Below are 27,445 nucleotides of genomic sequence, written 5' to 3' on the forward strand. Positions count from 1 at the left end.
TGGACGCAGCGGGCGAAGGGACAGTGAGGGGTCAGCAGGGGGCGACACCGAGTAATGAGGAGCCGAGAGGGGGCGACACCGAGTAATGAGGAGCCGAGAGGGGGCGACACCGAGTAATGAGGAGCCGAGAGGGGGCGACACCGAGTAATGAGGGGCCGAGAGGGGGCGACACCGAGTAATGAGGGGCCGAGAGGGGGCGACACCGAGTAATGAGGAGCCGAGAGGGGGCGACACCGAGTAATGAGGGGCCGAGAGGGGGCGACACCGAGTAATGAGGGGCCGAGAGGGGGCGACACCGAGTAATGAGGAGCCGAGAGGGGGCGACACCGAGTAATGAGGAGCCGAGAGGGGGCGACACCGAGTAATGAGGAGCCGAGAGGGGGCGACACCGAGTAATGAGGGGCCGAGAGGGGGCGACACCGAGTAATGAGGAGCCGAGAGGGGGCGACACCGAGTAATGAGGAGCCGAGAGGGGGCGACACCGAGTAATGAGGAGCCGAGAGGGGGCGACACCGAGTAATGAGGGGGCGACACCGAGTAATGAGGAGCCGAGAGGGGGCGACACCGAGTAATGAGGGGCCGAGAGGGGGCGACACCGAGTAATGAGGGGCCGAGAGGGGGCGACACCGAGTAATGAGGGGCCGAGAGGGGGCGATACCGAGTAATGAGGAGCCGAGAGGGGGCGACACCGAGTAATGAGGAGCCGAGAGGGGGCGACACCGAGTAATGAGGAGCCGAGAGGAGGCGACACCGAGTAATGAGGAGCTGAGAGGGGGCGACACCGAGTAATGAGGAGCCGAGAGGGGGCGACACCGAGTAATGAGGAGCCGAGAGGGGGCGACACCGAGTAATGAGGAGCCGAGAGGGGGCGACACCGAGTAATGAGGAGCCGAGAGGGGGCGACACCGAGTAATGAGGGGGCGACACCGAGTAATGAGGAGCCGAGAGGGGGCGACACCGAGTAATGAGGGGCCGAGAGGGGGCGACACCGAGTAATGAGGGGCCGAGAGGGGGCGACACCGAGTAATGAGGGGCCGAGAGGGGGCGATACCGAGTAATGAGGAGCCGAGAGGGGGCGACACCGAGTAATGAGGAGCCGAGAGGGGGCGACACCGAGTAATGAGGAGCCGAGAGGAGGCGACACCGAGTAATGAGGAGCTGAGAGGGGGCGACACCGAGTAATGAGGGGCCGAGAGGGGGCGACACCGAGTAATGAGGGGCCGAGAGGGGGCGATACCGAGTAATGAGGAGCCGAGAGGGGGCGACACCGAGTAATGAGGAGCCGAGAGGGGGCGACACCGAGTAATGAGGAGCCGAGAGGAGGCGACACCGAGTAATGAGGAGCTGAGAGGGGGCGACACCGAGTAATGAGGAGCCGAGAGGGGGCGACACCGAGTAATGAGGAGCCGAGAGGGGGCGACACCGAGTAATGAGGAGCCGAGAGGGGGCGACACCGAGTAATGAGGAGCCGAGAGGGGGCGACACCGAGTAATGAGGAGCCGAGAGGGGGCGACACCGAGTAATGAGGAGCCGAGAGGGGGCGACACCGAGTAATGAGGAGCCGAGAGGGGGCGACACCGAGTAATGAGGAGCCGAGAGGAGGCGACACCGAGTAATGAGGAGCCGAGAGGGGGCGACACCGAGTAATGAGGAGCCGAGAGGGGGCGACACCGAGTAATGAGGAGATAGTGAGGGGGCGACACCGAGTAATGAGGAGCCGAGAGGGGGCGACACCGAGTAATGAGGGGGCGACACCGAGTAATGAGGAGCCGAGAGGGGGCGACACCGAGTAATGAGGAGCCGAGAGGGGGCGACACCGAGTAATGAGGAGATAGTGAGGGGGCGACACCGAGTAATGAGGAGCCGAGAGGGGGCGACACCGAGTAATGAGGAGCCGAGAGGGGGCGACACCGAGTAATGAGGAGCCGAGAGGGGGCGACACCGAGTAATGAGGAGATAGTGAGGGGGCGACACCGAGTAATGAGGAGCCGAGAGGGGGCGACACCGAGTAATGAGGAGCCGAGAGGGGGCGACACCGAGTAATGAGGAGCCGAGAGGGGGCGACACCGAGTAATGAGGAGCCGAGAGGGGGCGACACTGAGTAATGAGGAGCCGAGAGGGGGCGACACCGAGTAATGAGGAGATAGTGAGGGGGCGACACCGAGTAATGAGGAGCCGAGAGGGGGCGACACCGAGTAATGAGGAGATAGTGAGGGGGCGACACCGAGTAATGAGGAGCCGAGAGGGGGCGACACCGAGTAATGAGGAGCCGAGAGGGGGCGACACCGAGTAATGAGGAGCCGAGAGGGGGCGACACCGAGTAATGAGGAGCCGAGAGGGGGCGACACCGAGTAATGAGGAGCCGAGAGGGGGCGACACCGAGTAATGAGGAGCCGAGAGGGGGCGACACCGAGTAATGAGGAGATAGTGAGGGGGCGACACCGAGTAATGAGGAGCCGAGAGGGGGCGACACCGAGTAATGAGGAGATAGTGAGGGGGCGACACCGAGTAATGAGGGGGCGACACCGAGTAATGAGGAGATAGTGAGGGGGCGACACCGAGTAATGAGGAGATAGTGAGTGGCCTAGAGGGGGCGACACCGAGTAATGAGGGGCTGAGAGGGGGCGACACCGAGTAATGAGGAGATAGTGAGTGGCCTAGAGGGGGCGACACTGACTAATGAGGGGATAGTCAGGGGCCGGGAGGGGGCGACACTGACTAATGAGAGGGGTGATGTGAGCACACGGACCCCATTATACCCTGTTTCCCCGAAAATAAGACATCCCCCAAAAGTAAGGCATGGGGGGAGGTTTTGTAAATTGCCTAATATAAGGCACCCACCGAAAATAAGACATCCCCAAAAACACTGCCTCTGCTGTGATACCACTGTTTCTGCAAGATGAGCTGGGAAAGCATCGTATGCTGCGGGGAGTCCACTCTCCCAGCTCATCCCACAGCAGCCGGAACAGTGGTATCACAGCAGAGGAGGCAGCCAGCTTTCCTGTGCACACGGAGCACAGCGTTCAGCCGGCTGCAATGCCCACTAAGTGAGGCTCTCCGGCACAACCGCCGGAAGCCTCGCTAATCTCTGCTAAGCCCCGCCAACCACTTCCACCACCGTGACCAACAGCAGCACCAGCGCTGCTATGAAGATGGGGAAGGTAACTAGCATACCTCCCCCCCCACCACCACCTCTTGCACCACCTACAACCGGCAGTCATGCCGGCACTCCGTTAAAGGGGTACTCCCACGTCGCATACTCACCCGTCTTTGTTCCTCTAAAATCTTCTGTCTTCCGGCTTTGTTTTGTCATTGGTGGGCGGGGTCACATATGCAAAGCCAAGCGGCGAGATGCCGCCGGCCCTGCGTGCGCGCTCATACACCAGTCTACCCTTCACAATGCAGACCCGGCACCCTGCGGGTCTGTATTAGCATTGTGAAGGCTAGACTGGTGTATGAGCTTGCACGCAGGGCCGGCGGCATCTCGCCGCTTGGCTTTGCATATGTGACCCTGGAGCGGAACAGTATCGCTTCTGCCGCTGCTGTCTTCATGCAGGGCAGAAGCATAGCGATGTGCCTGTGCCGGCGTCTAACAGTCCCCAGCATCCGCCTATTACAGCGGATGCCGGGGAGTTAGACGCCGGCACAGGTGAAGCCAGCAACATCGCTATGCTTCTGCCCTGCATGAAGCCAGCAGCGGCAGAAGCGATGCTGTTACTCCGCCCCCTGCCCCGGAATAGCAGCATCACTTCTGCCGCTGCTGGCTTCATGCAGGGCAGAAGCATAGTGATGTTGCTGGCTTCACCTGTCCCCCAAAGGGTAAACTACCCCCCCCCCTCCAGGCTCGCTCCCGTGCACTTAGCCCCTCCTCCCTCCCCCCTGAGAGCAGCAGACACATCACTTGACTCAGGAGCAGCTAGGTCAGGGCTGTGGCCACAAAAAAAATGAATAAAGTGAGATAGTGGCCAAACAAAGGAGTTCTGCTGAAGCAATGTATTTAGGAAAAGTCTTACATTCACATTAATAAGCATTATAGATAGGATCCTTGTGACGGGACAACCCCTTTAAGGAAGCGCCGACATGACTGCTGATTGTCCCCCGCTCCAGCCGCTCCATAAGACATCCCCGAAAATAAGACAGGTCATATATTTTGGAAGAGAATTTAATATAAGTCACTGTCTTATTTTCGGCGAAACAGGGTAGTCTATAGGGATCCGTGTGCTTTTACTGCACAGCGCTTGCAGTTGCCTCATAGATTGTAAGCTCTTGCGAGCAGGGCCCTCAGTCCCATTGTGTGAAATGACTTTCTTTGTTATGTATCTGTCTGTATCTGAACCCTACAAATTGTACAGCGCTGCGGAATATGTTGGCGCTATAGAAATAACATTTATTATTATTATTATTATTATTATTATTCCGTTTGGGGGTCCCTATGCAGACTCCCCCGGACGGAATACCAACGCAGATGTGAACGAGGGATAACATACATCTGAACGGCTGTATCTGATCTTTGCAGATATAACCAGCTGACACCTGCTGAATATGGTGCAAACAATACTCGTGGCTGAGCTCTAGGGAGCGAGAAACCCGTGCTTGGATCTGTGTGTGGTCCATGTCTCTATGATGGCAGCTCAGCTCTAGACGGACCTGATGCTACTTTTGGCATTTATTCCATGACAGGGGCATGTTTTAGGATTTCGGATACATAGACATCAACGATGACTACTTAGGCCCAGATGAAGTCTTGAGCTGCGGAATCCAAGGCAAGATTGTACAAGACCCTAATGTGTGGCTCAGTGGTTAGCACGGCAGTGCTGGAGTCCTGGGTTCGAATCCTGCCTATGGCAACATCGGCGAGGAGTTTGTGTGGGTTTCCTCCCGTACTCCAACGATGTACTGATAGGAAAAAAAATAGTAGACACGTGATCAGGCCATTGACTTCAGTTCTAAAAATCAACAAGTGACTCCTGGTCCAAAAACTTGGACACTACTGGACCCATGGATCTCTATGGGGTCTGTGTGCCTGTCAAAATGGGCAAAAATATAACATGTCTGTATTTTGGAGGGGGGTTAAAACGTACCATCTCTTTGTTCATGTGGATACAGTCATCCATCCCCATTGTTTCTAGGTCGGGCCCCGAGTGACATAAACGCTACAATTTGCCCATCGTGGAAACCATTGCTTTATTTTACAGTCAGTGCAAAGTGGATGGGACTCTAGTGAATCTCACCCCCACGCGGTGCGGACATGCGGCAAAACCTGCGCGATTCTGGACCTGGCAGCATGTCAGTTATACCTACAGAAATGTCAGCGGTTTCCCCATCGGTATAATTATAACAGAAAGTCTGCGGGGGAAACCTCTCCGAACTTTCTGCCTAAAGCGCTGCAGGAGGGGCTGTGATGCGACGTCACCCTGGTGTTTCCCGTAACACTTTTTTGCTGCAGGACACCACGTGGGGCCTCAAAATGATTGTTTTCCAATGTCATGTGATGGGATAGACTGGACTGTTCAAGTAAAGAGAGTCTGCCAGTGGATTCTGAGTCACCAGGGCCATTAACGATCCTTCTAACTAGCCCTGAGTGGCAAATGGTAACAAAGGGCCCAAGCCCGACCCGTCCGCCATTACACAGAAGGACAATGGATTTATACTCCACTCTGTAATGCTTAAAAAAGGGTTTTCCGGCCCCAACAGCAGATTGTACCCAGATGACCCCAAAAAGTAGGACTGTGTTACTGCAGCGCTGCCGCCATTACTTGTATAGGAGCAGAACAGACTTCTGACCATTGTCCTTATCCTCAGCCTCTAGTGCCTGGACGTGGCATCAGCTGATCGAGACTCCACCAATCAGAAACTGATGATAGGAAATCAATATAAAAAACAATGTTGAAAACAGAATATCCCTTTAATTTCTCCTTTGGTGGCGCTGCAGAATAATTGGATTCTTAAGGCAGAATTTTTGCAGCAGAATCCACTGCGAATATTCCTCCTTCCATTCATTTCAATGGGAGACGTTACAATGACCGATCTCTCCAGCACCAGGGCACATACCGGGAATTCAGCGCCCCGTCAGCTTTCTAGCAGTATAATACCGCACATTGATGAAGACATGAAACGTCATCTGTGATATCTTTACCGCCCATCAGTTTCTTCATCGTGTGAATAAGATTTGTGACTTGTACGGCAATACACAGATGTTCCAAATCTGGCCAAACAAATCTCTGCGGCCTCCATCCTTGTTCCTCGCGTCTTACAGTCCAGTTTGGAAAATGAAAGCTGTTTTTAGGGTTATCACCTCATCATATCCGGAGTCCGCGTAGATTTTGCTTTGCGTTGCAGAGGACAAGGCTCTGTCACAGTTTGGGAAACATCTTAAACAAAGACCAATTTGGAAGAACAAACTGGTAGGGATGAAAGAACAGAAGCAGAGTGGGCGGAGGCCCCGGGCCCACTGACACTGGGGGCCACCTCGGGGCAGCCACAACACGTTTAACATATTGGTGTTTGCATGAAGTACATATTAGAGGAGGAAGCCACTACACATACCTCCCAACCATCCTGGATTCTGCGGGACAGTCCCACATCCGTGGTCATGTCCCGTGGTCCTGGTCGGTGGGACGTATGTCTGGAGACAACACAGATGAGGTGAATACAGTGGTGAAGCAGCAGCAGACAGCCCCCTCCTTACCACTGTGACCCTGTGCTTGGTTGTATCCAGAACGGAGTAGCCCCTGGTAGGTATGATGTCACAGATAGGGGAGGGGTCTCTTTCATCACAGCTCTGTGCTCTATATAGCAAGCAGGAGTGGAGCAGGTGTAGATAGAAAACAGACAACAGGGAGGTGTTTTGTTGGACTGCAGGATGGAAGGGGAGTGATAGGATTGTTTTACATGGGACTGCATGTTGGAGGAGACTAAGGGGAGCAGGGATATATTTGCATGGGACTGCATGTTGAGGATTTGAAGACAGAGTGATGTTTTACATGGGACAGTATCCTGGAGGGTCTGGGGGATTGGATTGATGTTTAGGGTTAGATAGGATTGCCGTTGGCTTCGGGGGATACAGTGTCCTTTGGGTTCTGCTGGCATCTAGAGGAAGGCAGGGATCCTTGGGGTGTTGCTGACATCTAAAGGAGGGGCAAGGGTGCCACTGGCATCTTAATATGGGGGCCTGCGACTTCAGGGTGCTTCTGGTATCTAAAGGGGTCCTTGCGGTGCTGCTGGCATCAGGTGGGGGGAAGGGTGCTTCTGGCATTTTAAGAGAGGCATGGGTCCTCTGGGTGCTGTTGGCATAGATAGGGGGCAGGGGTCCCTGGTGTGCATCTGGCAACTAAAGGGGGTGGAGACACGGGTCCCTGGGGTCCCATTGGCATCTAAAAATGTGGGCATATCTCCTTGGTTGGCATCTAGTATTTAAACGGGGAGGCAGGGGTCATTGGGGTGCTGCTGGCATGTAATAGGGAGTCAGGGTTTTGTGGGGCTGCTGCATTTGTCTGTGTGGGATCCCTGGGGTATTGCTTGTGTAAGAGGGGGTTCTGGAGGTGGTCCCTTGGGTACTTCCTCCTGTGTATATATGGCAGAGAGACCAAAGGGTGCTGCCATGTGGTGTATGGGTCCCTGAGGTACTACCTTCATGTAATTGGGGGTACCTGCGGTGCTGCCAGTGTATTGGAGGGGTCTGGCCTCTGGGGTCTTGCCACTGATGTGTTGGGAGGGGGTGTGCTTTGGGGGGTGGGAGGGAGCCCTCCAGTCCCTGGGGTTCTGCCACTTGTATGCTGTTGTGATCTGGATCTTGGTGGGCTGTGGCCTATGTGCTGTGCGGGGCTTGTTAGGGGCAATCAGCCCTGGATATGTTGCCGTAGTCCTAATTAATCAATATATGAGTATTGGTGACGTCACAGCAATTGCTCGGAGAACACACAGACACACAAGTATCGTGATCAGGATGTTCTACTTTATTGAACAACGTAGCAAAGTTTATATAGGTAGGGAGTAAAATAACTATCACGTGGTGCGGTATCCTAATACGGTTAGTAACATCCGGTAGCATTTTGTTATTTTAAACCGATTTCATCTGGTTACACTAAAGACAAAACAATATGCAGAACTCGAGGGAATGGAATGTTCCTCGGGAGATAAATCTATAAGCAAAGTTTAGCAGTGAAACATTTTCTTCTATTTTTCTCAATATAACGAGAGATTATGAAGATAATCTTGTTTCCCTTAGTCCTAACAGCGGCACATTATGGGGGGTATTTTCTGCCCCTGTGTGCTGGTAGGACAGGCGGACTTTTGATTAGCCAATCAAATACATGGCTTGCCTATAAGAGGGCACAAGAGCCTCCCCCCTGAGTGTACATACAAAGTAATACAATACTCAATAACAATCAAAACCGCTGTTAGGACTAAGGGAAACAAGATTATCTTCATAATCTCTCGTTCCCTGTCGTCCTACCAGCGGCACAATATGGGGAATTAGAGAGTAATCCCCTAGGGCGGGACCTCACTACAGACTGCACCCAATATGGTGCGCCCAAAAGCGGTAGCTTCCGAGGCGCATTAGGTCTGTAATGCAAAACGAAAGTTGATTCTGAGGACCAAGATGCCGCAGTGCAGATCTGGTCCAAAGATAAAGCTGTAGACTCCGCCCACAAGGTGGAAACTGAGCGTGTTGAATGGGCCCTGACTAGGGCAGGAGGAGATAACCCTTGGGCTGAGTACGAGACCTTAATCGTAATATATATATATATATATATATATATGTAATATATATATGAAACTGGGGTGGATGAAGGGGGGCACTTAAACAGGGGCCATTAAACTGGGGACAACTGGAGGGGGCATTAAACCATGAAGGTAGCTGGACCTTTCTGCCTCTAGTTGCCCCCAATTTAATGTCACCCTCCAGCTACCCCTACGGTTTAATGTCTGCTTCTAGCTGCCCTTAATTTATTGCCAGCTGCTCCAGTTTCTTGTTTAAACTGGGGCACCAGGAGAGGGACTTAATACTGTGGGGCAGTTGGAAGGGAACATTATAATGTGGGGACATATAGTGTATGGGTGACCAGGGGTGAACCTGTCCCTTTCGCAGCCCGAGGCGAACGACAGAAACCGCCCCCCCCCCCCTTCCTGGGAGGAGGGGGCGTGGCGGAGGGGTGGGGCTTAGCGAAGGGAGAGGGGCTTAGTGCCGTTCGCAGGCAGAGAGCAGGCACGGAGAGGACCTGCTCTCTGCCTGAGCGTGAGGGGAGGCCGCTGGAGCAGCGCTGCTCCAGTGGCTTCCCCAATCCACCACTCGGTGCTAAGCCAGTCCAGGACAGCTTGTCCTGGACTGGCTTAGGTAAGCAAAAATGCCGCCCTCCCTGGGGCCCTGGCATAGCGCCGCCTGAAGTGGTCGCTTCAGGTTGCCTCATGGGAGGTGCAGCGCTGTGACTGTAGGAGGATTATACTGTGTGGGGGCACATGGAGTCAACATAAAAGTGGGCGCAGCTAAATTTGTCCCTCTTTCTGTTCTTCAATGGTTGGGAGGTCTGTTATTGCACCCCAAACTGCACTGAGGAGGGGGCACTGGGAGTGTTCTTGGACAGTGGCCGGGGCGTGAAGGCTATGCCTTGAGGAGTGGGAGGCTGGGTAATGCTCTGAGGGTGAGGTTGTCTCTGGCCCAGTTCTGAAGTCTAACGTTTATGCTTTAGACATAACATTACATAGGATACTTAACCCCATCTTTAGACCCCACAGGTCTGAAGGTGTTGCTGCAACCTGCTTCACCTATACATCACCTCTGGTCCTGGGCGCCGCCATGTTTGGTCCTGGTAATTTAGACCCTGCTACAGCAGAGACAGATGTGCAGTACACGGTGTGAGAAGGTGACAGGCAGAGTGCTGGATTCCCGCTATATATCTCCCCCAGGTGTCTGACATATGTGGGGTCCAGGGCAGGTCTGGAGTAGCCTCAGCACAGGGGCAGATCCCGGGCTCAGTACTGGGCTGCAGCTCTTACATTGCAGGGCAGATCTATGAGGTGAGAGGAGGCGCCGGGTCTGTCCTGTAACCCTGAGTCTGGTGACACTATATTGTGCTTGTTTTGTTCCTGTGGCTGGTAGTAAGCCACATGTATACTTAGGTTATGGGGTCTGTTAGTGGCTCAGACGAGCCGGATTTTATTTTGTTCATTTTGTGCCTGAAGTGAAGGTTTATTTATTTTCCTGTTTTTTCTAAATAAACCAGTTTGCTGCCCATTTTGTGTCCCTGTCTCTGACTTTTTGGGTCCGCACCACTGCTGCTACCCAGCTAGCTACCCCACAACGGGTATAAGGACAAGGTGACAGATGGGGCTGTGTAAATCTTACTCTGCGGTGGGATGGCGCTGGTTCTGTACCTGATGCTCCTTCATTCAGGGTAAAGGATATCTATTCAATGTCATTGACGTGGTCTGTGTTTGTGGTTTCGAGCTGTACCCCATTCTCCTTGGTTCTGCTCCACTTACAGCAGGTGTAAGGAACGCTGCGGGGACGGGGATGGACACAGCCATAGTTACTATTCAGGAGAGAGATGTGACCGGTCCGGGGAGGCTTGTACAGCCCATATTATAGAACATTTGGATCATGTCCTTGGTCAGTGGTCAGATGTTCTGTGCGGTGTCTGACCCTGGAAGGAAGAAATCTGCTCTCTAGTGCCACCCATTGGGAGTAGTTACCTTATATGGTTGACCCTGGGAGGATGAAACCTGCTCTCTAGTGCCACCCATTAGGGGTACTTACCTTGTAAGTCTGACCCTGGGAGGAAGAAACCTGTTCTCTAGTGCCACCCATTGGGGGTACTTACCTTGTATGGCTGACCCTGGGAGGATGAAACCTGCTCTCTAGTGCCACCCATTGGGGGTAGTTACCTTGTATGTCTGACCCTGGGAGGAAGAAACCTGCTCTTTAGTGCCAGCCATTGGGGGTACTTACCTTATATGGCTGACCCTGGGAGGAAGAAACCTGCTCTCTAGTGCCACCCATTAGGAGTAGTTACCTTGTATGTCTGACCCTGAGAGGAAGAAACCTGCTCTCTAGTGCCACCCATTGGGGGTACTTACCTTGTATGTCTAACCCTTTCGTAGGCCTTGCAAGAAATATTAGCCAAACTAAAGTTTTCTCTGAGGCCTCTATTTAGCTATTTCAGAGTTCTTGCCCCTCATGGGTGCAGATCAGGGGCTGGTTGGCTTTCAAGACGGTACGACGGTTCTGCTTCTCTTTGTGGAAACCACCAGTTGGCATAGGGAGAATTACAGGCCAGGCAATGTGTACTGGGAAAAGAGTAATGCAAATAAGATATCATCGATGTAGAATACACCCCAAGATGGCAGCCTGTAGATGAGGGTCCTTCCTTATGTGGAAGATTCTGGATGGTTTATAAAGCATTATTATAAGGATTATCTTATATCCTAAATCATGTAGTAAGGCCTGGACACTGACTGGCTACCTCCAATAGGTGGCACTACAGAGGCCGCTTTCATCCTGGGTGATCATTTGTATCCACAGAACTAGAACCAGAAAGTGGAATGTCCTCCTAGTAAGATGAAAGCTGGTGGCAGAGCCAGATGTAGTGGGTTTATTAGGGTAACTCATAGATCATTATGGATATAGGTGGACTTTATACGTAACATGAAATCTTGTTCTGTAAAGTCAATAAATCCCATGATGGCCGGGCCGTTCACTCTGCAGGGATGTCACTGCTGCACTTTAATATTATATGCCACAAGCCCTGCATAAGTGAATCCCAGATAGAAAGTCACATTCTCATTCCCGTAAGGCACGGAGGAATTATTTATGGGGACAATTTCAATCCTCTCTTTTTTGCAGTGTCCCATTGCGTAAATCTTCCCATTCTCGGCAAAGCCTGGCACAGTTCTAAGGAGTTTTTGGCCACTCTCTAACCTTTCTACATCTCCGTCATTCAGCTTCAGTCTCCACTCGTTGACCGGTCCCTCCATGCGTTTCTCCACTGTACTTCTGTGAAGCAGTTTATGAAGACCATAACCATGTCCTAAGAAGAAGAGGACGTTGCTTCGTTTTTTGCGTACAGGGACGTTCTTGATCCTGAATTCATGCAGACGTCGAATATTCTGAAGAGCGGAGCTCAGAATCCTGTCCTTGTTTGCATCTGGCTCCCGGTCCACCACGTCATCTTTCCAGTAGAGAAGCAGGAGAAGTAGATAAGCGCTTGCAGGATAAGACTTCCTCCAGTTTTGGTATCTTTTGCTAAGTTCCCGTAATTGCTGAAATGACAGAAGTTTGGTCGAGTTGGGAGCGGCGCAGGCCAGCGCTATATGGCTCATTATATAGTTGATCAGGTCCGCGTCATCCAGGTTGTCGACGGCTGAACATTTTGTGTACAGGTCGACAATGTTTGCTAGTTTCCTGTGATCCGGCAGCAGTGCCAGAATGGCTGTGGTGCTGCCGCCTCCCAGCTCGTAAATGTTCATCTTCTGAATAAGTTTATTGATGGAATTCTTAACATCGTCTTCATCTTCACCATTTCCAGTTGCAGGTAAAAGTTGTGAACTAAAAAATTTAGCAAAGACCTTGATTTTGTGCAGCAGCCATGTCCGAGGAGAGTAGACTTTGTCTTCCGCTGTGCTCTTGTGTTCGTTGTCATCTATTTTATCAGTTTGGAAATAACTCACTTCTTCTGATATCCATTCCAGTGCATTGTAGATATTTCGGTGCAGACCTTTTATATGGTTGTGAAACTTGGACCAGGGTTTCTTGATGACTTCTGGGATGTGGTCAGTTAGGAGATAGCGCAGAAGTTCATGACTTTTACCGTTTTCATTTTGAGGGAAAATTTCAAGGGTTGACAACAACTTCAACAGACGACATCCGACATCCACTTCGCCAATATATCCGGCATTATTCATGGTCTCTGTTTCAGCCTTGCTTGCTTTTTGTGCCGCTCGGAAACACTGCATGGCCTTAAGAGCATGCTCAATCAACTCTGGGACATCCTGGAGCGACACGGCATTGTTACTCTTATCAAGTAAAAAACCAAAGCGCTTCTTATATACTTGTCCCTCAGTATCCAAGATAAAGGAGTCGTTGGGTAGCTGCGCCTTCGCTGTCTCTGCCCATTGTATGGCGTCCTCAAACTTCTCATATTTATAATGCAGGCGAGCAAGCTGCTGGGCCAGAAAAGGGTCTTTATCAAATCGTTCATAGGCAACTTTTAACAAATTTATTGCTTTATCCTGGTTCTTTTCAGTTTCGCATACATGTTCTATAAAAGGAGACAGGAAGGAATCTACGCTGTCACCCCGGCTGATCTTACGGCGGCGAAAAATCAAGTCTCTGACAAATCCAAGAAACTCATCTCTGCCAAATCGGTGCTGGAACAGAACATCCTCCTGAAGCAAGGCCATAGCAATTTGACTTTGGGGGTTGTCAGGGAGCTGCTTTAAGATTTCCTCTGCCACATAGGGATGTATTATATGAATGCAGGTTATAGACGTTATGGGATCGACTCTTTCGATGAAGATTAGCTTTGCTTGCTCACTGAGGCAGTTGTTGAAATTGTATTGTCGTAGGTCGCTGTGATCTGTTGTATGTGCGTCCAGGCCCATGAACGCCTCGCAGTGGGACACGGAGATGTAAGAGTTCTGCACGTAGCAGTTCAGTAAAGCCACGTATCTCATCAGTCGGGTTACATTGGAGGAGTGGTCCACATTTTCCATGACGTTATGAACAAAGTTTGTCACATATTCTTCTACAAACTCTTGACTCATCAAAATGAACGTTATGATGGACTCGGGGGAGAACTGCTTCTTAAGTTTCTCTGCTTTTGTCGTAAACTTCCTTTTTTCATCCTTACTAAGTTTGTGAGTAATGGCCACTGTCTCCAGTGCAGAAAACTTGTAAAGTTTTTCCGGGGCATTCGCTCTTTTGCAGCTTAAGAGGATGAAGCATAACTTTGCAGGCGCAATCCTTTTAGACACCATTACTTTGGTTAACTCATCTCGGAGGTCATCGATGTATTCGTCATCGCAGTCTTCAATGAGCAGTAGGACAGGGAGGCAGAGGTGGATGTCTTTCTCGTCATATTCTCTAAAATTCACAGCATGTTCACACACGGTCATGACTGGAAAGGAAGATTTCAGCACGGCACATCTTAACTCTTTACGTTTCTTCCACAGAATCTGGCGTGCTACTGTACTTCCTCCACTGCCTGGTTGGTGGATAATTTTTATCCTCGCTACCGGAAGACTCATCCGGTTTCCATATTGAATGTCATTTAAAATGCTCTGAACGTCCGTACAAGCTTCTCGCTCGATGAAGGCTTCACATTTCCCTTGGTCTGCAAGCCAGAAGTGCCTCCAGCTGACTTTCCCACCTCGGTAGAATGTGGTCTCGATCTCTTCTATTTGTTCCTTATTCAGATCTTCCAGGTTTGTGTTTTCACACTCGTTGGCGCACAGAACTTCGAGGGAATGCATTCTCTCTTCATCCGGGGCAGTCAGGACACAAATGCCCTTTGTGGACACAGATAACTGTCTGATAGAGGAAGATAATGGCAGGAGATTTTGGACGGTTGCATCAATGTGACTGAGCTGCATCCCCACAATGCTTCGCTGATCTAGGGTCTCCATCTTGCAGGAAGCCTGGGCCTGGTTGGCCCACTTCTCGTAGTCGTCTTTGTTCTCTGCAATGCATACGATGTAATCCATGCCATTTAATTCTGTGTAAAATTCATGGAAAGTGTCAATTATCGGTTTCTCTGGAGACGATAGTAAAAGAAAGACGACAATGAAGTAGCCCCTCGGAAGAATTTCATCACAAAGGAAAGTAATGGCCTTTTTTAAAAGCTTCCTCTTTGTTCGCACCCAGGTATTCTCATCACATGGCTCATCCTCACCCCGATAATTGCTGCGGCCATTACAAAACACCCAGCTGGTTTGGTTAAAGAGGGAGAGGTTCTTTTTCAGGTCTCCGGTGCTCACCTTTCCTTCATTGGAGTAACTCTTTAAGGAATGGTTGTTAATGGCATGATGCTCCTTATATATAGAGCACAGTCCATTGTTGTCCGAGTTTGGGTCAAAGTCAAAAACACACAAAATATTCATACGCATTAAAAAATTGAGATTCTTCAGCTGATTCTGTGCGCACTGGTTTGTGACTAGGATGTACCGGAGAGAATTGCTGATGGATTTTTTACCATCGGTCAGCAGAACGGAGACTTTCCTGCCTAAATCTTCAGTCATGGGCCTATCGCAGGTAGACTTCAGTTCTGCCTTTACTCTCGCTTCATCTAAATTTTTCAATTTCTGCATAAAGCGCACCACGTCTTCATCGGAGACCGGCTCAGTTTTTGCCCCAATTCTCCGGTAATAAGTTTTCTTCTCGTAACTTACTTTGTTGCTTTTCTCATTAAATTTTGGTAAACTTGCCTGGAAAGCTCGTTCTTTAACAAAATGTGAATCGGACACGACGTCCACCTCAACCACAAAGAGCTGATCTTCACAATCATTAGTGACTACCTTGATGAATTTTGGGGTACGGATACAATTTCTGGCGGCCTCGTGTTCTATATGGAAACATTTCTCTATGTAGTCGAGGGCGTCCACGTACCACTCCTGGTCTTTCACTGGAATCCCCATTATCTGCCATTGTTTACCTTCCTTTTTGTCTATCACTCCAAAATGTATCGTGCCATTAGTCCTCACGTTCATACAAGCGGACGCGAATCTGATCACCTCCGATGCAAATTTTGCCTGAAGTCTGGTGCGGTCTAGCTGGCAGGCAGTGGTGAGTGACTTGTACTCGTGGCATGGAGTGATGAGATCTTCTACTCCACATTCTGGAGGGAGGACATGGCCTTTCACATACTTAAAGTTTCCAACATCCTCACCAAACGGTCGAAACTTTGCGTCTGTATGGGATATTAGATCCTGGTTACTTTGTGTATTTCCTGAGGACAATGTTTCCCTCTCAGTTAGATGTTCTTCCTCAGTATTGGGCCTACTTTCCTCTTGTTGCCCTGTGGTCCCCGATGCCTCAGCAGGACTGGTGGCTCTTAATCCCGGTGACACTTGGTGTCCTTCATCGTCCTGGAGTGGCAGTGTGCTTGGATTTGTGCTGTTTCCTGGTTTTGGTTGGCTGACTTTGTGTTTCTTCACTAACTCATTCCTTTCTGCAATCAGCAGCTGTATTTGTCCTTGTTTCATACCAAGACCCTTCAAGAAGACATCATTGATTTTTCTCAGCACGGGTCCAGTTACTTCTTCATCACACAGCTTATCAATGTATTCTGTCTTGATGTGTATGGAGCGCAGCCACTCCCGGACATGATCTTCTGTCCAGTCATCCAGAGGTCGTGTCCTGTAATCTACAAGAAGAATATTGGGTCAGTTTCATCTCCCACACGCACCCAATATACTATATTGTCCCAACTGCTCAGATGTCCTGCCCTGATCGCCATCACCTGACGTTGTCATTGCTATGGAGTGTGATGTGAGGACTATTACTATACGGTGTTATAGATCTCAGGCCCGGTTCACATCCCGGTTCATATATACCTCCTTGTAGAAAGAATAGTGGTGTATATATAGTATATGTATAATATGGAGGGGCACATACTTCTGTCTGTATAGTCATATATAGTATATAGTATACGTATAATATGAAGGGGGCACATACTTCTGTCTGTATAGTGTATATATAGTATATGTATAATATGGAGGGGGCACATACTTCTGTCTGTATAGTGTATATATAGTATATGTATAATATGGAGGGGGCACATACTTCTGTCTGTATAGTGTATATATAGTATATGTATAATATGGAGGGGGCACATACTTCTGTCTGTATAGTGTATATATAGTATATGTATAATATGGAGGGGGCACATACTTCTGTCTGTATAGTGTATATATAGTATATGTATAATATGAAGGGGGCACATACTTCTGTCTGTATAGTGTATATATAGTATACGTATAATATGGAGGGGGCACATACTTCTGTCTGTATAGTGTATATATAGTATACGTATAATATGGAGGGGGCACATACTTCTGTCTGTATAGTGTATATATAGTATACGTATAATATGGAGGGGGCACATACTTCTGTCTGTATAGTGTATATATAGTATACGTATAATATGGAGGGGGCACATACTTCTGTCTGTATAGTGTATATATAGTATACGTATAATATGGAGGGGGCACATACTTCTGTCTGTATAGTGTATATATAGTATACGTATAATATGGAGGGGGCACATACTTCTGTCTGTATAGTGTATATATAGTATACGTATAATATGGAGGGGGCACATACTTCTGTCTGTATAGTGTATATATAGTATACGTATAATATGGAGGGGGCACATACTTCTGTCTGTATAGTGTATATATAGTATACGTATAATATGGAGGGGGCACATACTTCTGTCTGTATAGTGTATATATAGTATACATATAATATGAAGGGGGCACATACTTCTGTCTGTATAGTGTATATATAGTATACGTATAATATGGAGGGGGCACATACTTCTGTCTGTATAGTGTATATATAGTATATGTATAATATGGAGGGGGCACATACTTCTGTCTGTATAATGTATAATATGGAGGGGGCACATACTTCTGTCTGTATAGTGTATATATAGTATACGTATAATATGGAGGGGGCACATACTTCTGTCTGTATAGTGTATATATAGTATACGTATAATATGGAGGGGGCACATACTTCTGTCTGTATAGTGTATATATAGTATACGTATAATATGAAGGGGGCACATACTTCTGTCTGTATAGTGTATATATAGTATACGTATAATATGGAGGGGGCACATACTTCTGTCTGTATAGTGTATATATAGTTTACGTATAATATGAAGGGGGCACATACTTCTGTCTGTATAGTGTATATATAGTATATAGTATACGTATAATATGGAGGGGGCACATACTTCTGTCTGTATAGTGTATATATAGTATACGTATAATATGGAGGGGGCACATACTTCTGTCTGTATAGTGTATATATAGTATACGTATAATATGGAGGGGGCACATACTTCTGTCTGTATAGTGTATATATAGTATACGTATAATATGGAGGGGGCACATACTTCTGTCTGTATAGTGTATATATAGTATATGTATAATATGGAGGGGGCACATACTTCTGTCTGTATAGTGTATATATAGTATATGTATAATATGGAGGGGGCACATACTTCTGTCTGTATAGTGTATATATAGTATATAGTATACGTATAATATGGAGGGGGCACATACTTCTGTCTGTATAGTGTATATATAGTATACGTATAATATGGAGGGGGCACATACTTCTGTCTGTATAGTGTATATATAGTATACGTATAATATGGAGGGGGCACATACTTCTGTCTGTATAGTGTATATATAGTATACGTATAATATGAAGGGGGCACATACTTCTGTCTGTATAGTGTATATATAGTATACGTATAATATGGAGGGGGCACATACTTCTGTCTGTATAGTGTATATATAGTTTACGTATAATATGAAGGGGGCACATACTTCTGTCTGTATAGTGTATATATAGTATATAGTGTACGTATAATATGGAGGGGGCACATACTTCTGTCTGTATAGTGTATATATAGTATACGTATAATATGGAGGGGGCACATACTTCTGTCTGTATAGTGTATATATAGTATACGTATAATATGGAGGGGGCACATACTTCTGTCTGTATAGTGTATATATAGTATATGTATAATATGGAGGGGGCACATACTTCTGTCTGTATAGTGTATATATAGTATATGTATAATATGGAGGGGGCACATACTTCTGTCTGTATAGTGTATATATAGTATACGTATAATATGGAGGGGGCACATACTTCTGTCTGTATAGTGTATATATAGTATACGTATAATATGGAGGGGGCACATACTTCTGTCTGTATAGTGTATATATAGTATACGTATAATATGGAGGGGGCACATACTTCTGTCTGTATAGTGTATATATAGTATACGTATAATATGGAGGGGGCACATACTTCTGTCTGTATAGTGTATATATAGTATACGTATAATATGGAGGGGGCACATACTTCTGTCTGTATAATGTATAATATGGAGGGGGCACATACTTCTGTCTGTATAGTGTATATATAGTATACGTATAATATGGAGGGGGCACATACTTCTGTCTGTATAATGTATAATATGGAGGGGGCACATACTTCTGTCTGTATAGTGTATATATAGTATACGTATAATATGGAGGGGGCACATACTTCTGTCTGTATAGTGTATATATAGTATACGTATAATATGGAGGGGGCACATACTTCTGTCTGTATAGTGTATATATAGTATACGTATAATATGGAGGGGGCACATACTTCTGTCTGTATAGTGTATATATAGTATACGTATAATATGGAGGGGGCACATACTTCTGTCTGTATAGTGTATATATAGTATATGTATAATATGGAGGGGGCACATACTTCTGTCTGTATAGTGTATATATAGTATATAGTATACGTATAATATGGAGGGGGCACATACTTCTGTCTGTATAGTGTATATATAGTATACGTATAATATGAAGGGGGCACATACTTCTGTCTGTATAGTGTATATATAGTATACGTATAATATGGAGGGGGCACATACTTCTGTCTGTATAGTGTATATATAGTATATGTATAATATGGAGGGGGCACATACTTCTGTCTGTATAGTGTATATATAGTATATGTATAATATGGAGGGGGCACATACTTCTGTCTGTATAGTGTATATATAGTATATAGTATACGTATAATATGGAGGGGGCACATACTTCTGTCTGTATAGTGTATATATAGTATACGTATAATATGGAGGGGGCACATACTTCTGTCTGTATAGTGTATATATAGTATATGTATAATATGGAGGGGGCACATACTTCTGTCTGTATAGTGTATATATAGTATACGTATAATATGGAGGGGGCACATACTTCTGTCTGTATAGTGTATATATAGTATATGTATAATATGGAGGGGGCACATACTTCTGTCTGTATAGTGTATATATAGTATACGTATAATATGGAGGGGGCACATACTTCTGTCTGTATAATGTATAATATGGAGGGGGCACATACTTCTGTCTGTATAGTGTATATATAGTATACGTATAATATGGAGGGGGCACATACTTCTGTCTGTATAGTGTATATATAGTATACGTATAATATGGAGGGGGGCACATACTTCTGTCTGTATAGTGTATATATAGTATACGTATAATATGGAGGGGGCACATACTTCTGTCTGTATAGTGTATATATAGTATATGTATAATATGGAGGGGGCACATACTTCTGTCTGTATAGTGTATATATAGTATATGTATAATATGGAGGGGGCACATACTTCTGTCTGTATAGTGTATATATAGTATATAGTATACATATAATATGGAGGGGGCACATACTTCTGTCTGTATAGTGTATATATAGTATACGTATAATATGAAGGGGGCACATACTTCTGTCTGTATAGTGTATATATAGTATATGTATAATATGGAGGGGGCACATACTTCTGTCTGTATAGTGTATATATAGTATACGTATAATATGGAGGGGGCACATACTTCTGTCTGTATAGTGTATATATAGTATACGTATAATATGGAGGGGGCACATACTTCTGTCTGTATAATGTATAATATGGAGGGGGCACATACTTCTGTCTGTATAGTGTATATATAGTATACGTATAATATGGAGGGGGCACATACTTCTGTCTGTATAGTGTATATATAGTATACGTATAATATGGAGGGGGCACATACTTCTGTCTGTATAGTGTATATATAGTATATGTATAATATGGAGGGGGCACATACTTCTGTCTGTATAGTGTATATATAGTATACGTATAATATGGAGGGGGCACATACTTCTGTCTGTATAGTGTATATATAGTATATGTATAATATGGAGGGGGCACATACTTCTGTCTGTATAGTGTATATATAGTATACGTATAATATGGAGGGGGCACATACTTCTGTCTGTATAGTGTATATATAGTATATAGTATACGTATAATATGGAGGGGGCACATACTTCTGTCTGTATAGTGTATATATAGTATACGTATAATATGGAGGGGGCACATACTTCTGTCTGTATAGTGTATATATAGTATATGTATAATATGGAGGGGGCACATACTTCTGTCTGTATAGTGTATATATAGTATATAGTATACGTATAATATGGAGGGGGCACATACTTCTGTCTGTATAGTGTATATATAGTATATGTATAATATGGAGGGGGCACATACTTCTGTCTGTATAGTGTATATATAATATATGTATAATATGGAGGGGGCACATACTTCTGTCTGTATAGTGTATATATAGTATATGTATAATATGGAGGGGGCACATACTTCTGTCTGTATAGTGTATATATAGTATATGTATAATATGGAGGGGGCACATACTTCTGTCTGTATAGTGTATATATAGTATATGTATAATATGGAGGGGGCACATACTTCTGTCTGTATAGTGTATATATAGTATATGTATAATATGGAGGGGGCACATACTTCTGTCTGTATAGTGTATATATAGTATATGTATAATATGGAGGGGGCACATACTTCTGTCTGTATAGTGTATATATAGTATATGTATAATATGGAGGGGGCACATACTTCTGTCTGTATAGTGTATATATAGTATATGTATAATATGGAGGGGGCACATACTTCTGTCTGTATAGTGTACTAGCTTTTACCCGCGACTTCATCGGCGAAACCCTGACCCCCTGCGGGACCCACCTGGAGCGGTGCATAGGCTTGTTCTTTTGCCTTGTGTCCGCAGCGGGCCCTTCCTACACCTGTGGGTCCATGGACCCTCAGGGCCCACCCTGCGGCCCACTGGAACTGTTTACCTCCTCTTTTCACATGAAAATTTTGGTTTTAAGAGGGAATTTCAAATCAAAGAAAGAATGATGGATTTATGAGTGTAAATTTATGACCCTGCTTCAAACACTGGAGAAGGGGTTAAATCTGTCACATGGGTTTATGGCACCTTACAGAAATCACTGACCTGAGACCCTGAGACCTGATAAGAGACTGGAAGTGTTTACATTGTTTCTACCAATTACTAATGACACCCCCCCCCCCCTCCTCCTGACATTCTATCCCTATGTGTCCTTTTTGTACTGTATATAAATCTGCTCCTTCAGAAATGGTTTTAAATTTACTTGAGAAAGGAGCCGAGACATTGTAATCTGTCATTATTATTAGTCAGCCATTAAAACTTCAACAACTGAAGACCATCAAGTGTTTTGTTTTTTATATTTCCTACCCACTGGCTAACACGGTACGAGAATAAACATTTTCCTTATACTAAGTTGTATAGGGCAAGAGTAAGACAGGAGGTGTTTGATCCTTCCCTCACCTGGATAGTTATTTGCTATTGGGGCGGTGTGCGGAGCCGCAGTGATATTGTTAATAAGTAACACTCACAGTTCTTTGTATCATTTTAAATATCACAATAAAAGTGGAGTTTTAGTATATTTTGTTATCTTGGTGCTCCCCTATTGGAGGTTTACTCCTTCTGTGGACTACAGTGGAATATTTACTTCTGTGTGGGGAGGGGGCTACTGTGGAGTGTATAATCCTTTGTGGGGGCCACTGCAGGGAAGATTGTACTGTGTGTGGTCACTGTGGGGCAGATTATACTGTGTGTGGTCACTGTGGAGCAGATTGTACTGTGTGTGGTCACTGTGGGGCAGATTGTACGGTGTGTGGTCACTGTGGAGCAGATTGTACTGAGTGTGGTCACTGTGGAGCAGATTGTACGGTGTGTGGTCACTGTGGAGCAGATTATACTGTGTGTGGTCACTGTGGGGCAGATTGTACGGTGTGGGGTCACTGTGGGGCAGATTATACTGTGTGTGGTCACTGTGGAGCAGATTGTACTGTGTGTGGTCACTGTGGAGCAGATTGTACGGTGTGTGGTCACTGTGGAGCAGATTGTACTGTGTGTGGTCACTGTGGAGCAGATTGTACTGTGTGTGGTCACTGTGGGGCAGATTGTACTGTGTGTGGTCACTGTGGAGCAGATTATACTGTGTGTGGTCACTGTGGAGCAGATTGTACTGTGTGTGGTCACTGTGGAGCAGATTGTACGGTGTGTGGTCACTGTGGGGCAGATTGTATGGTGTTTGGTCACTGTGGGGCAGATTGTACGGTGTTTGGTCACTGTGGGGCAGATTGTACGGTGTTTGGTCACTGTGGGGCAGATTGTACTGTGTGTGGTCACTGTGGAGCAGATTGTACGGTGTGTGGTCACTGTGGGGCAGATTGTACTGTGTGTGGTCACTGTGGGGCAGATTGTACGGTGTGTGGTCACTGTGGAGCAGATTGTACGGTGTGTGGTCAATGTGGGACAGATTGTACGGTGTGTGGTCACTGTGGGGCAGATTGTACAGTGTGTGGTCACTGTGGGGCAGATTGTACGGTGTGGGGTTACTGTGGGGCAGATTGTACGGTGTGTGGTCACTGTGGGGCAGATTGTACTGTGTGTGGTCACTGTGGAGCAGATTGTACGGTGTGGGGTCACTGTGGAGCAGATTATACTGTGTGTGGTCACTGTGGAGCAGATTGTACGGTGTGTGGTCACTGTGGGGCAGATTGTACTGTGTGTGGTCACTGTGGGGCAGATTGTACGGTGTGGGGTCACTGTGGGGCAGATTATACTGTGTGTGGTCACTGTGGAGCAGATTGTACGGTGTGTGGTCACTGTGGAGCAGATTATACTGTGTGGGGTCACTGTGGGGCAGATTATACTGTGTGTGGTCACTGTGGAGCAGATTGTACGGTGTGTGGTCACTGTGGGGCAGATTGTACTGTGTGTGGTCACTGTGGAGCAGATTGTACGGCGTGGGGTCACTGTGGAGCAGATTATACTGTGTGTGGTCAATGTTGGGCAGATTGTACGGTGTGTGGTCACTGTGGGGCAGATTGTACTGTGTGTGGTCACTGTGGGGCAGATTGTACGGTGTGGGGTCACTGTGGGGAAGATTATACTGTGTGTGGTCACTGTGGAGCAGATTGTACGGTGTGTGGTCACTGTGGAGCAGATTATACTGTGTGTGGTCACTGTGGGGCAGATTGTACGGTGTGGGGTCACTGTGGGGCAGATTATACTGTGTGTGGTCACTGTGGAGCAGATTGTATGGTGTGTGGTCACTGTGGAGCAGATTATACTGTGTGTGGTCACTGTGGAGCAGATTGTACGGTGTGTGGTCACTGTGGAGCAGATTGTACGGTGTGTGGTCACTGTGGAGCAGATTATACGGTGTGGGGTCACTGTGGGGCAGATTGTACGGTGTGGGGTCACTGTGGGGCAGATTATACTGTGTGTGGTCACTGTGGAGCAGACTGTACTGTGTGTGGTCACTGTGGAGCAGATTGTACTGTGTGTGGTCACTATGGGGCAGATTGTACTGTGTGTGGTCACTGTGGAGCAGATTGTACTGTGTGTGGTCACTGTGGAGCAGATTGTACTGTGTGTGGTCACTGTGGAGCAGATTGTACTGTGTGTGGTCACTGTGGAGCAGATTGTACGGTGTGTGGTCACTGTGGAGCAGATTGTATGGTGTGTGGTCACTGTGGAGCAGATTATACTGTGTGTGGTCACTGTGGGGCAGATTGTACGGTGTGTGGTCACTGTGGGGCAGATTGTACTGTGTGTGGTCACTGTGGGGCAGATTGTACGGTGTGTGGTCACTGTGGAGCAGATTGTACGGTGTGTGGTCACTGTGGGGCAGATTGTACGGTGTGTGGTGACTGTGGGGCAGATTGTACAGTGTGTGGTCACTGTGGGGCAGATTGTACGGTGTGTGGTCACTGTGGAGCAGATTGTACGGTGTGTGGTCACTGTGGGGCAGATTATACTGTGTGTGGTCACTGTGGAGCAGATTGTACGGTGTGTGGTCACTGTGGAGCAGATTGTACGGTGTGTGGTCACTGTGGGGCAGATTGTACTGTGTGTGGTCACTGTGGAGCAGATTGTACGGTGTGTGGTCACTGTGGAGCAGATTATACTGTGTGTGGTCACTATGGGGCAGATTGTACGGTGTGGGGTCACTGTGGGGCAGATTATACTATGTGTGGTCACTATGGGGCAGATTGTACGGTGTGGGGTCACTGTGGGGCAGATTATACTGTGTGTGGTCACTGTGGAGCAGATTGTCTGGTGTGTGGTCACTGTGGGGCAGATTGTACTGTGTGTGGTCACTGTGGAGCAGATTGTACGGTGTGTGGTCACTGTGGGGCAGATTGTACTGTGTGTGGTCACTGTGGAGCAGATTGTACTGTGTGTGGTCACTGTGGAGCAGATTGTACGGTGTGTGGTCACTGTGGGGCAGATTATACTGTGTGTGGTCACTGTGGGGCAGATTGTACGGTGTGGGGTCACTGTGGGGCAGATTATACTGTGTGTGGTCACTGTGGAGCAGATTGTACGGTGTGTGGTCACTGTGGAGCAGATTATACTGTGTGGGGTCACTGTGGGGCAGATTATACTGTGTGTGGTCACTGTGGAGCAGATTGTACGGTGTGTGGTCACTGTGGGGCAGATTGTACTGTGTGTGGTCACTGTGGAGCAGATTGTACGGTGTGTGGTCACTGTGGAGCAGATTGTACTGTGTGTGGTCACTGTGGGGCAGATTGTACTGTGTGTGGTCACTGTGGGGCAGATTGTACGGTGTGTGGTCACTGTGGAGCAGATTGTACGGTGTGTGGTCACTGTGGGGCAGATTATACTGTGTGTGGTCACTGTGGAGCAGATTGTACTGTGTGTGGTCACTGTGGAGCAGATTGTACGGTGTGTGGTCACTGTGGAGCAGATTGTACTGTGTGTGGTCACTGTGGGGCAGATTGTACGGTGTGTGGTCACTGTGGAGCAGATTGTACTGTGTGTGGTCACTGTGGGGCAGATTGTACTGTGTGTGGTCACTGTGGGGCAGATTATACTGTGTGTGTTCACTGTGGAGCAGATTGTATGGTGTGTGGTCACTGTGGAGCAGATTGTACTGTGCGTGGTCACTGTGGGGCAGATTGTACTGTGCGTGGTCACTGTGGAGCAGATTGTACTGTGTGTGGTCACTGTGGAGCAGATTGTACTGTGTGTGGTCACTGTGGGGCAGATTATACTGTGTGTGGTCACTGTGGAGCAGATTATACTGTGTGTGGTCACTGTGGAGCAGATTGTACTGTGTGTGGTCACTGTGGGGCAGATTATACTGTGTGTGGTCACTGTGGAGCAGATTATACTGTGTGTGGTCACTTTGGGGCAGATTATACTGTGTGTGGTCACTGTGGAGCAGATTGTACTGTGTGTGGTCACTGTGGAGCAGATTGTACTGTGTGTGGTCACTGTGGAGCAGATTGTACTGTGTGTGGTCAGTGTGGAGCAGATTGAACTGTGTGTGGTCACTGTGGGGCAGATTGTACTGTGTGTGGTCACTGTGGGGCAGATTATACTGTGTGTGGTCACTGTGGAGCAGATTGTACTGTGTGTGGTCACTGTGGAGCAGATTGTACGGTGTGTGGTCACTGTGGAGCAGATTGTACTGTGTGTGGTCACTGTGGGGCAGATTGTACGGTGTGTGGTCACTGTGGAGCAGATTGTACTGTGTGTGGTCACTGTGGGGCAGATTGTACTGTGTGTGGTCACTGTGGGGCAGATTATACTGTGTGTGGTCACTGTGGAGCAGATTGTATGGTGCGTGGTCACTGTGGAGCAGATTGTACTGTGCGTGGTCACTGTGGGGCAGATTGTACTGTGCGTGGTCACTGTGGAGCAGATTGTACTGTGTGTGGTCACTGTGGAGCAGATTGTACTGTGTGTGGTCACTGTGGGGCAGATTATACTGTGTGTGGTCACTGTGGAGCAGATTATACTGTGTGTGGTCACTGTGGAGCAGATTGTACTGTGTGTGGTCACTGTGGGGCAGATTATACTGTGTGTGGTCACTGTGGAGCAGATTATACTGTGTGTGGTCACTTTGGGGCAGATTATACTGTGTGTGGTCACTGTGGAGCAGATTGTACTGTGTGTGGTCACTGTGGAGCAGATTGTACTGTGTGTGGTCACTGTGGAGCAGATTGTACTGTGTGTGGTCAGTGTGGAGCAGATTGTACTGTGTGTGGTCACTGTGGGGCAGATTGTACTGTGTGTGGTCACTGTGGAGCAGATTGTACGGTGCGTGGTCACTGTGGGGCAGATTATACTGTGTGTGGTCACTGTGGGGCAGATTATACTGTGTGTGGTCACTGTGGGGCAGATTGTACGGTGCGTGGTCACTGTGGGGCAGATTGTACTGTGTGTGGTCACTGTGGAGCAGATTGTACTGT

At 47.6% G+C, this 27,445-nt stretch overlaps 1 protein-coding gene across 1 annotated transcript; it reads right to left on the reverse strand.

Annotated features, from left to right (window-relative positions):
* Nucleotides 1-11,709: 11,709 nt before the first annotated feature.
* On the reverse strand, nucleotides 11,710-16,362 carry LOC142201204 (sterile alpha motif domain-containing protein 9-like; the record flags this gene model as incomplete). Its single annotated transcript, XM_075272029.1, has 1 exon — nucleotides 11,710-16,362. A coding segment is annotated over one exon (4,653 nt), but the record flags the coding sequence as incomplete, so codon positions are not given.
* Nucleotides 16,363-27,445: the final 11,083 nt, after the last annotated feature.

This window comes from Leptodactylus fuscus, chromosome 4 (genome assembly GCF_031893055.1).
Source record: "Leptodactylus fuscus isolate aLepFus1 chromosome 4, aLepFus1.hap2, whole genome shotgun sequence".
Lineage (NCBI taxonomy): Eukaryota > Metazoa > Chordata > Amphibia > Anura > Leptodactylidae > Leptodactylus > Leptodactylus fuscus.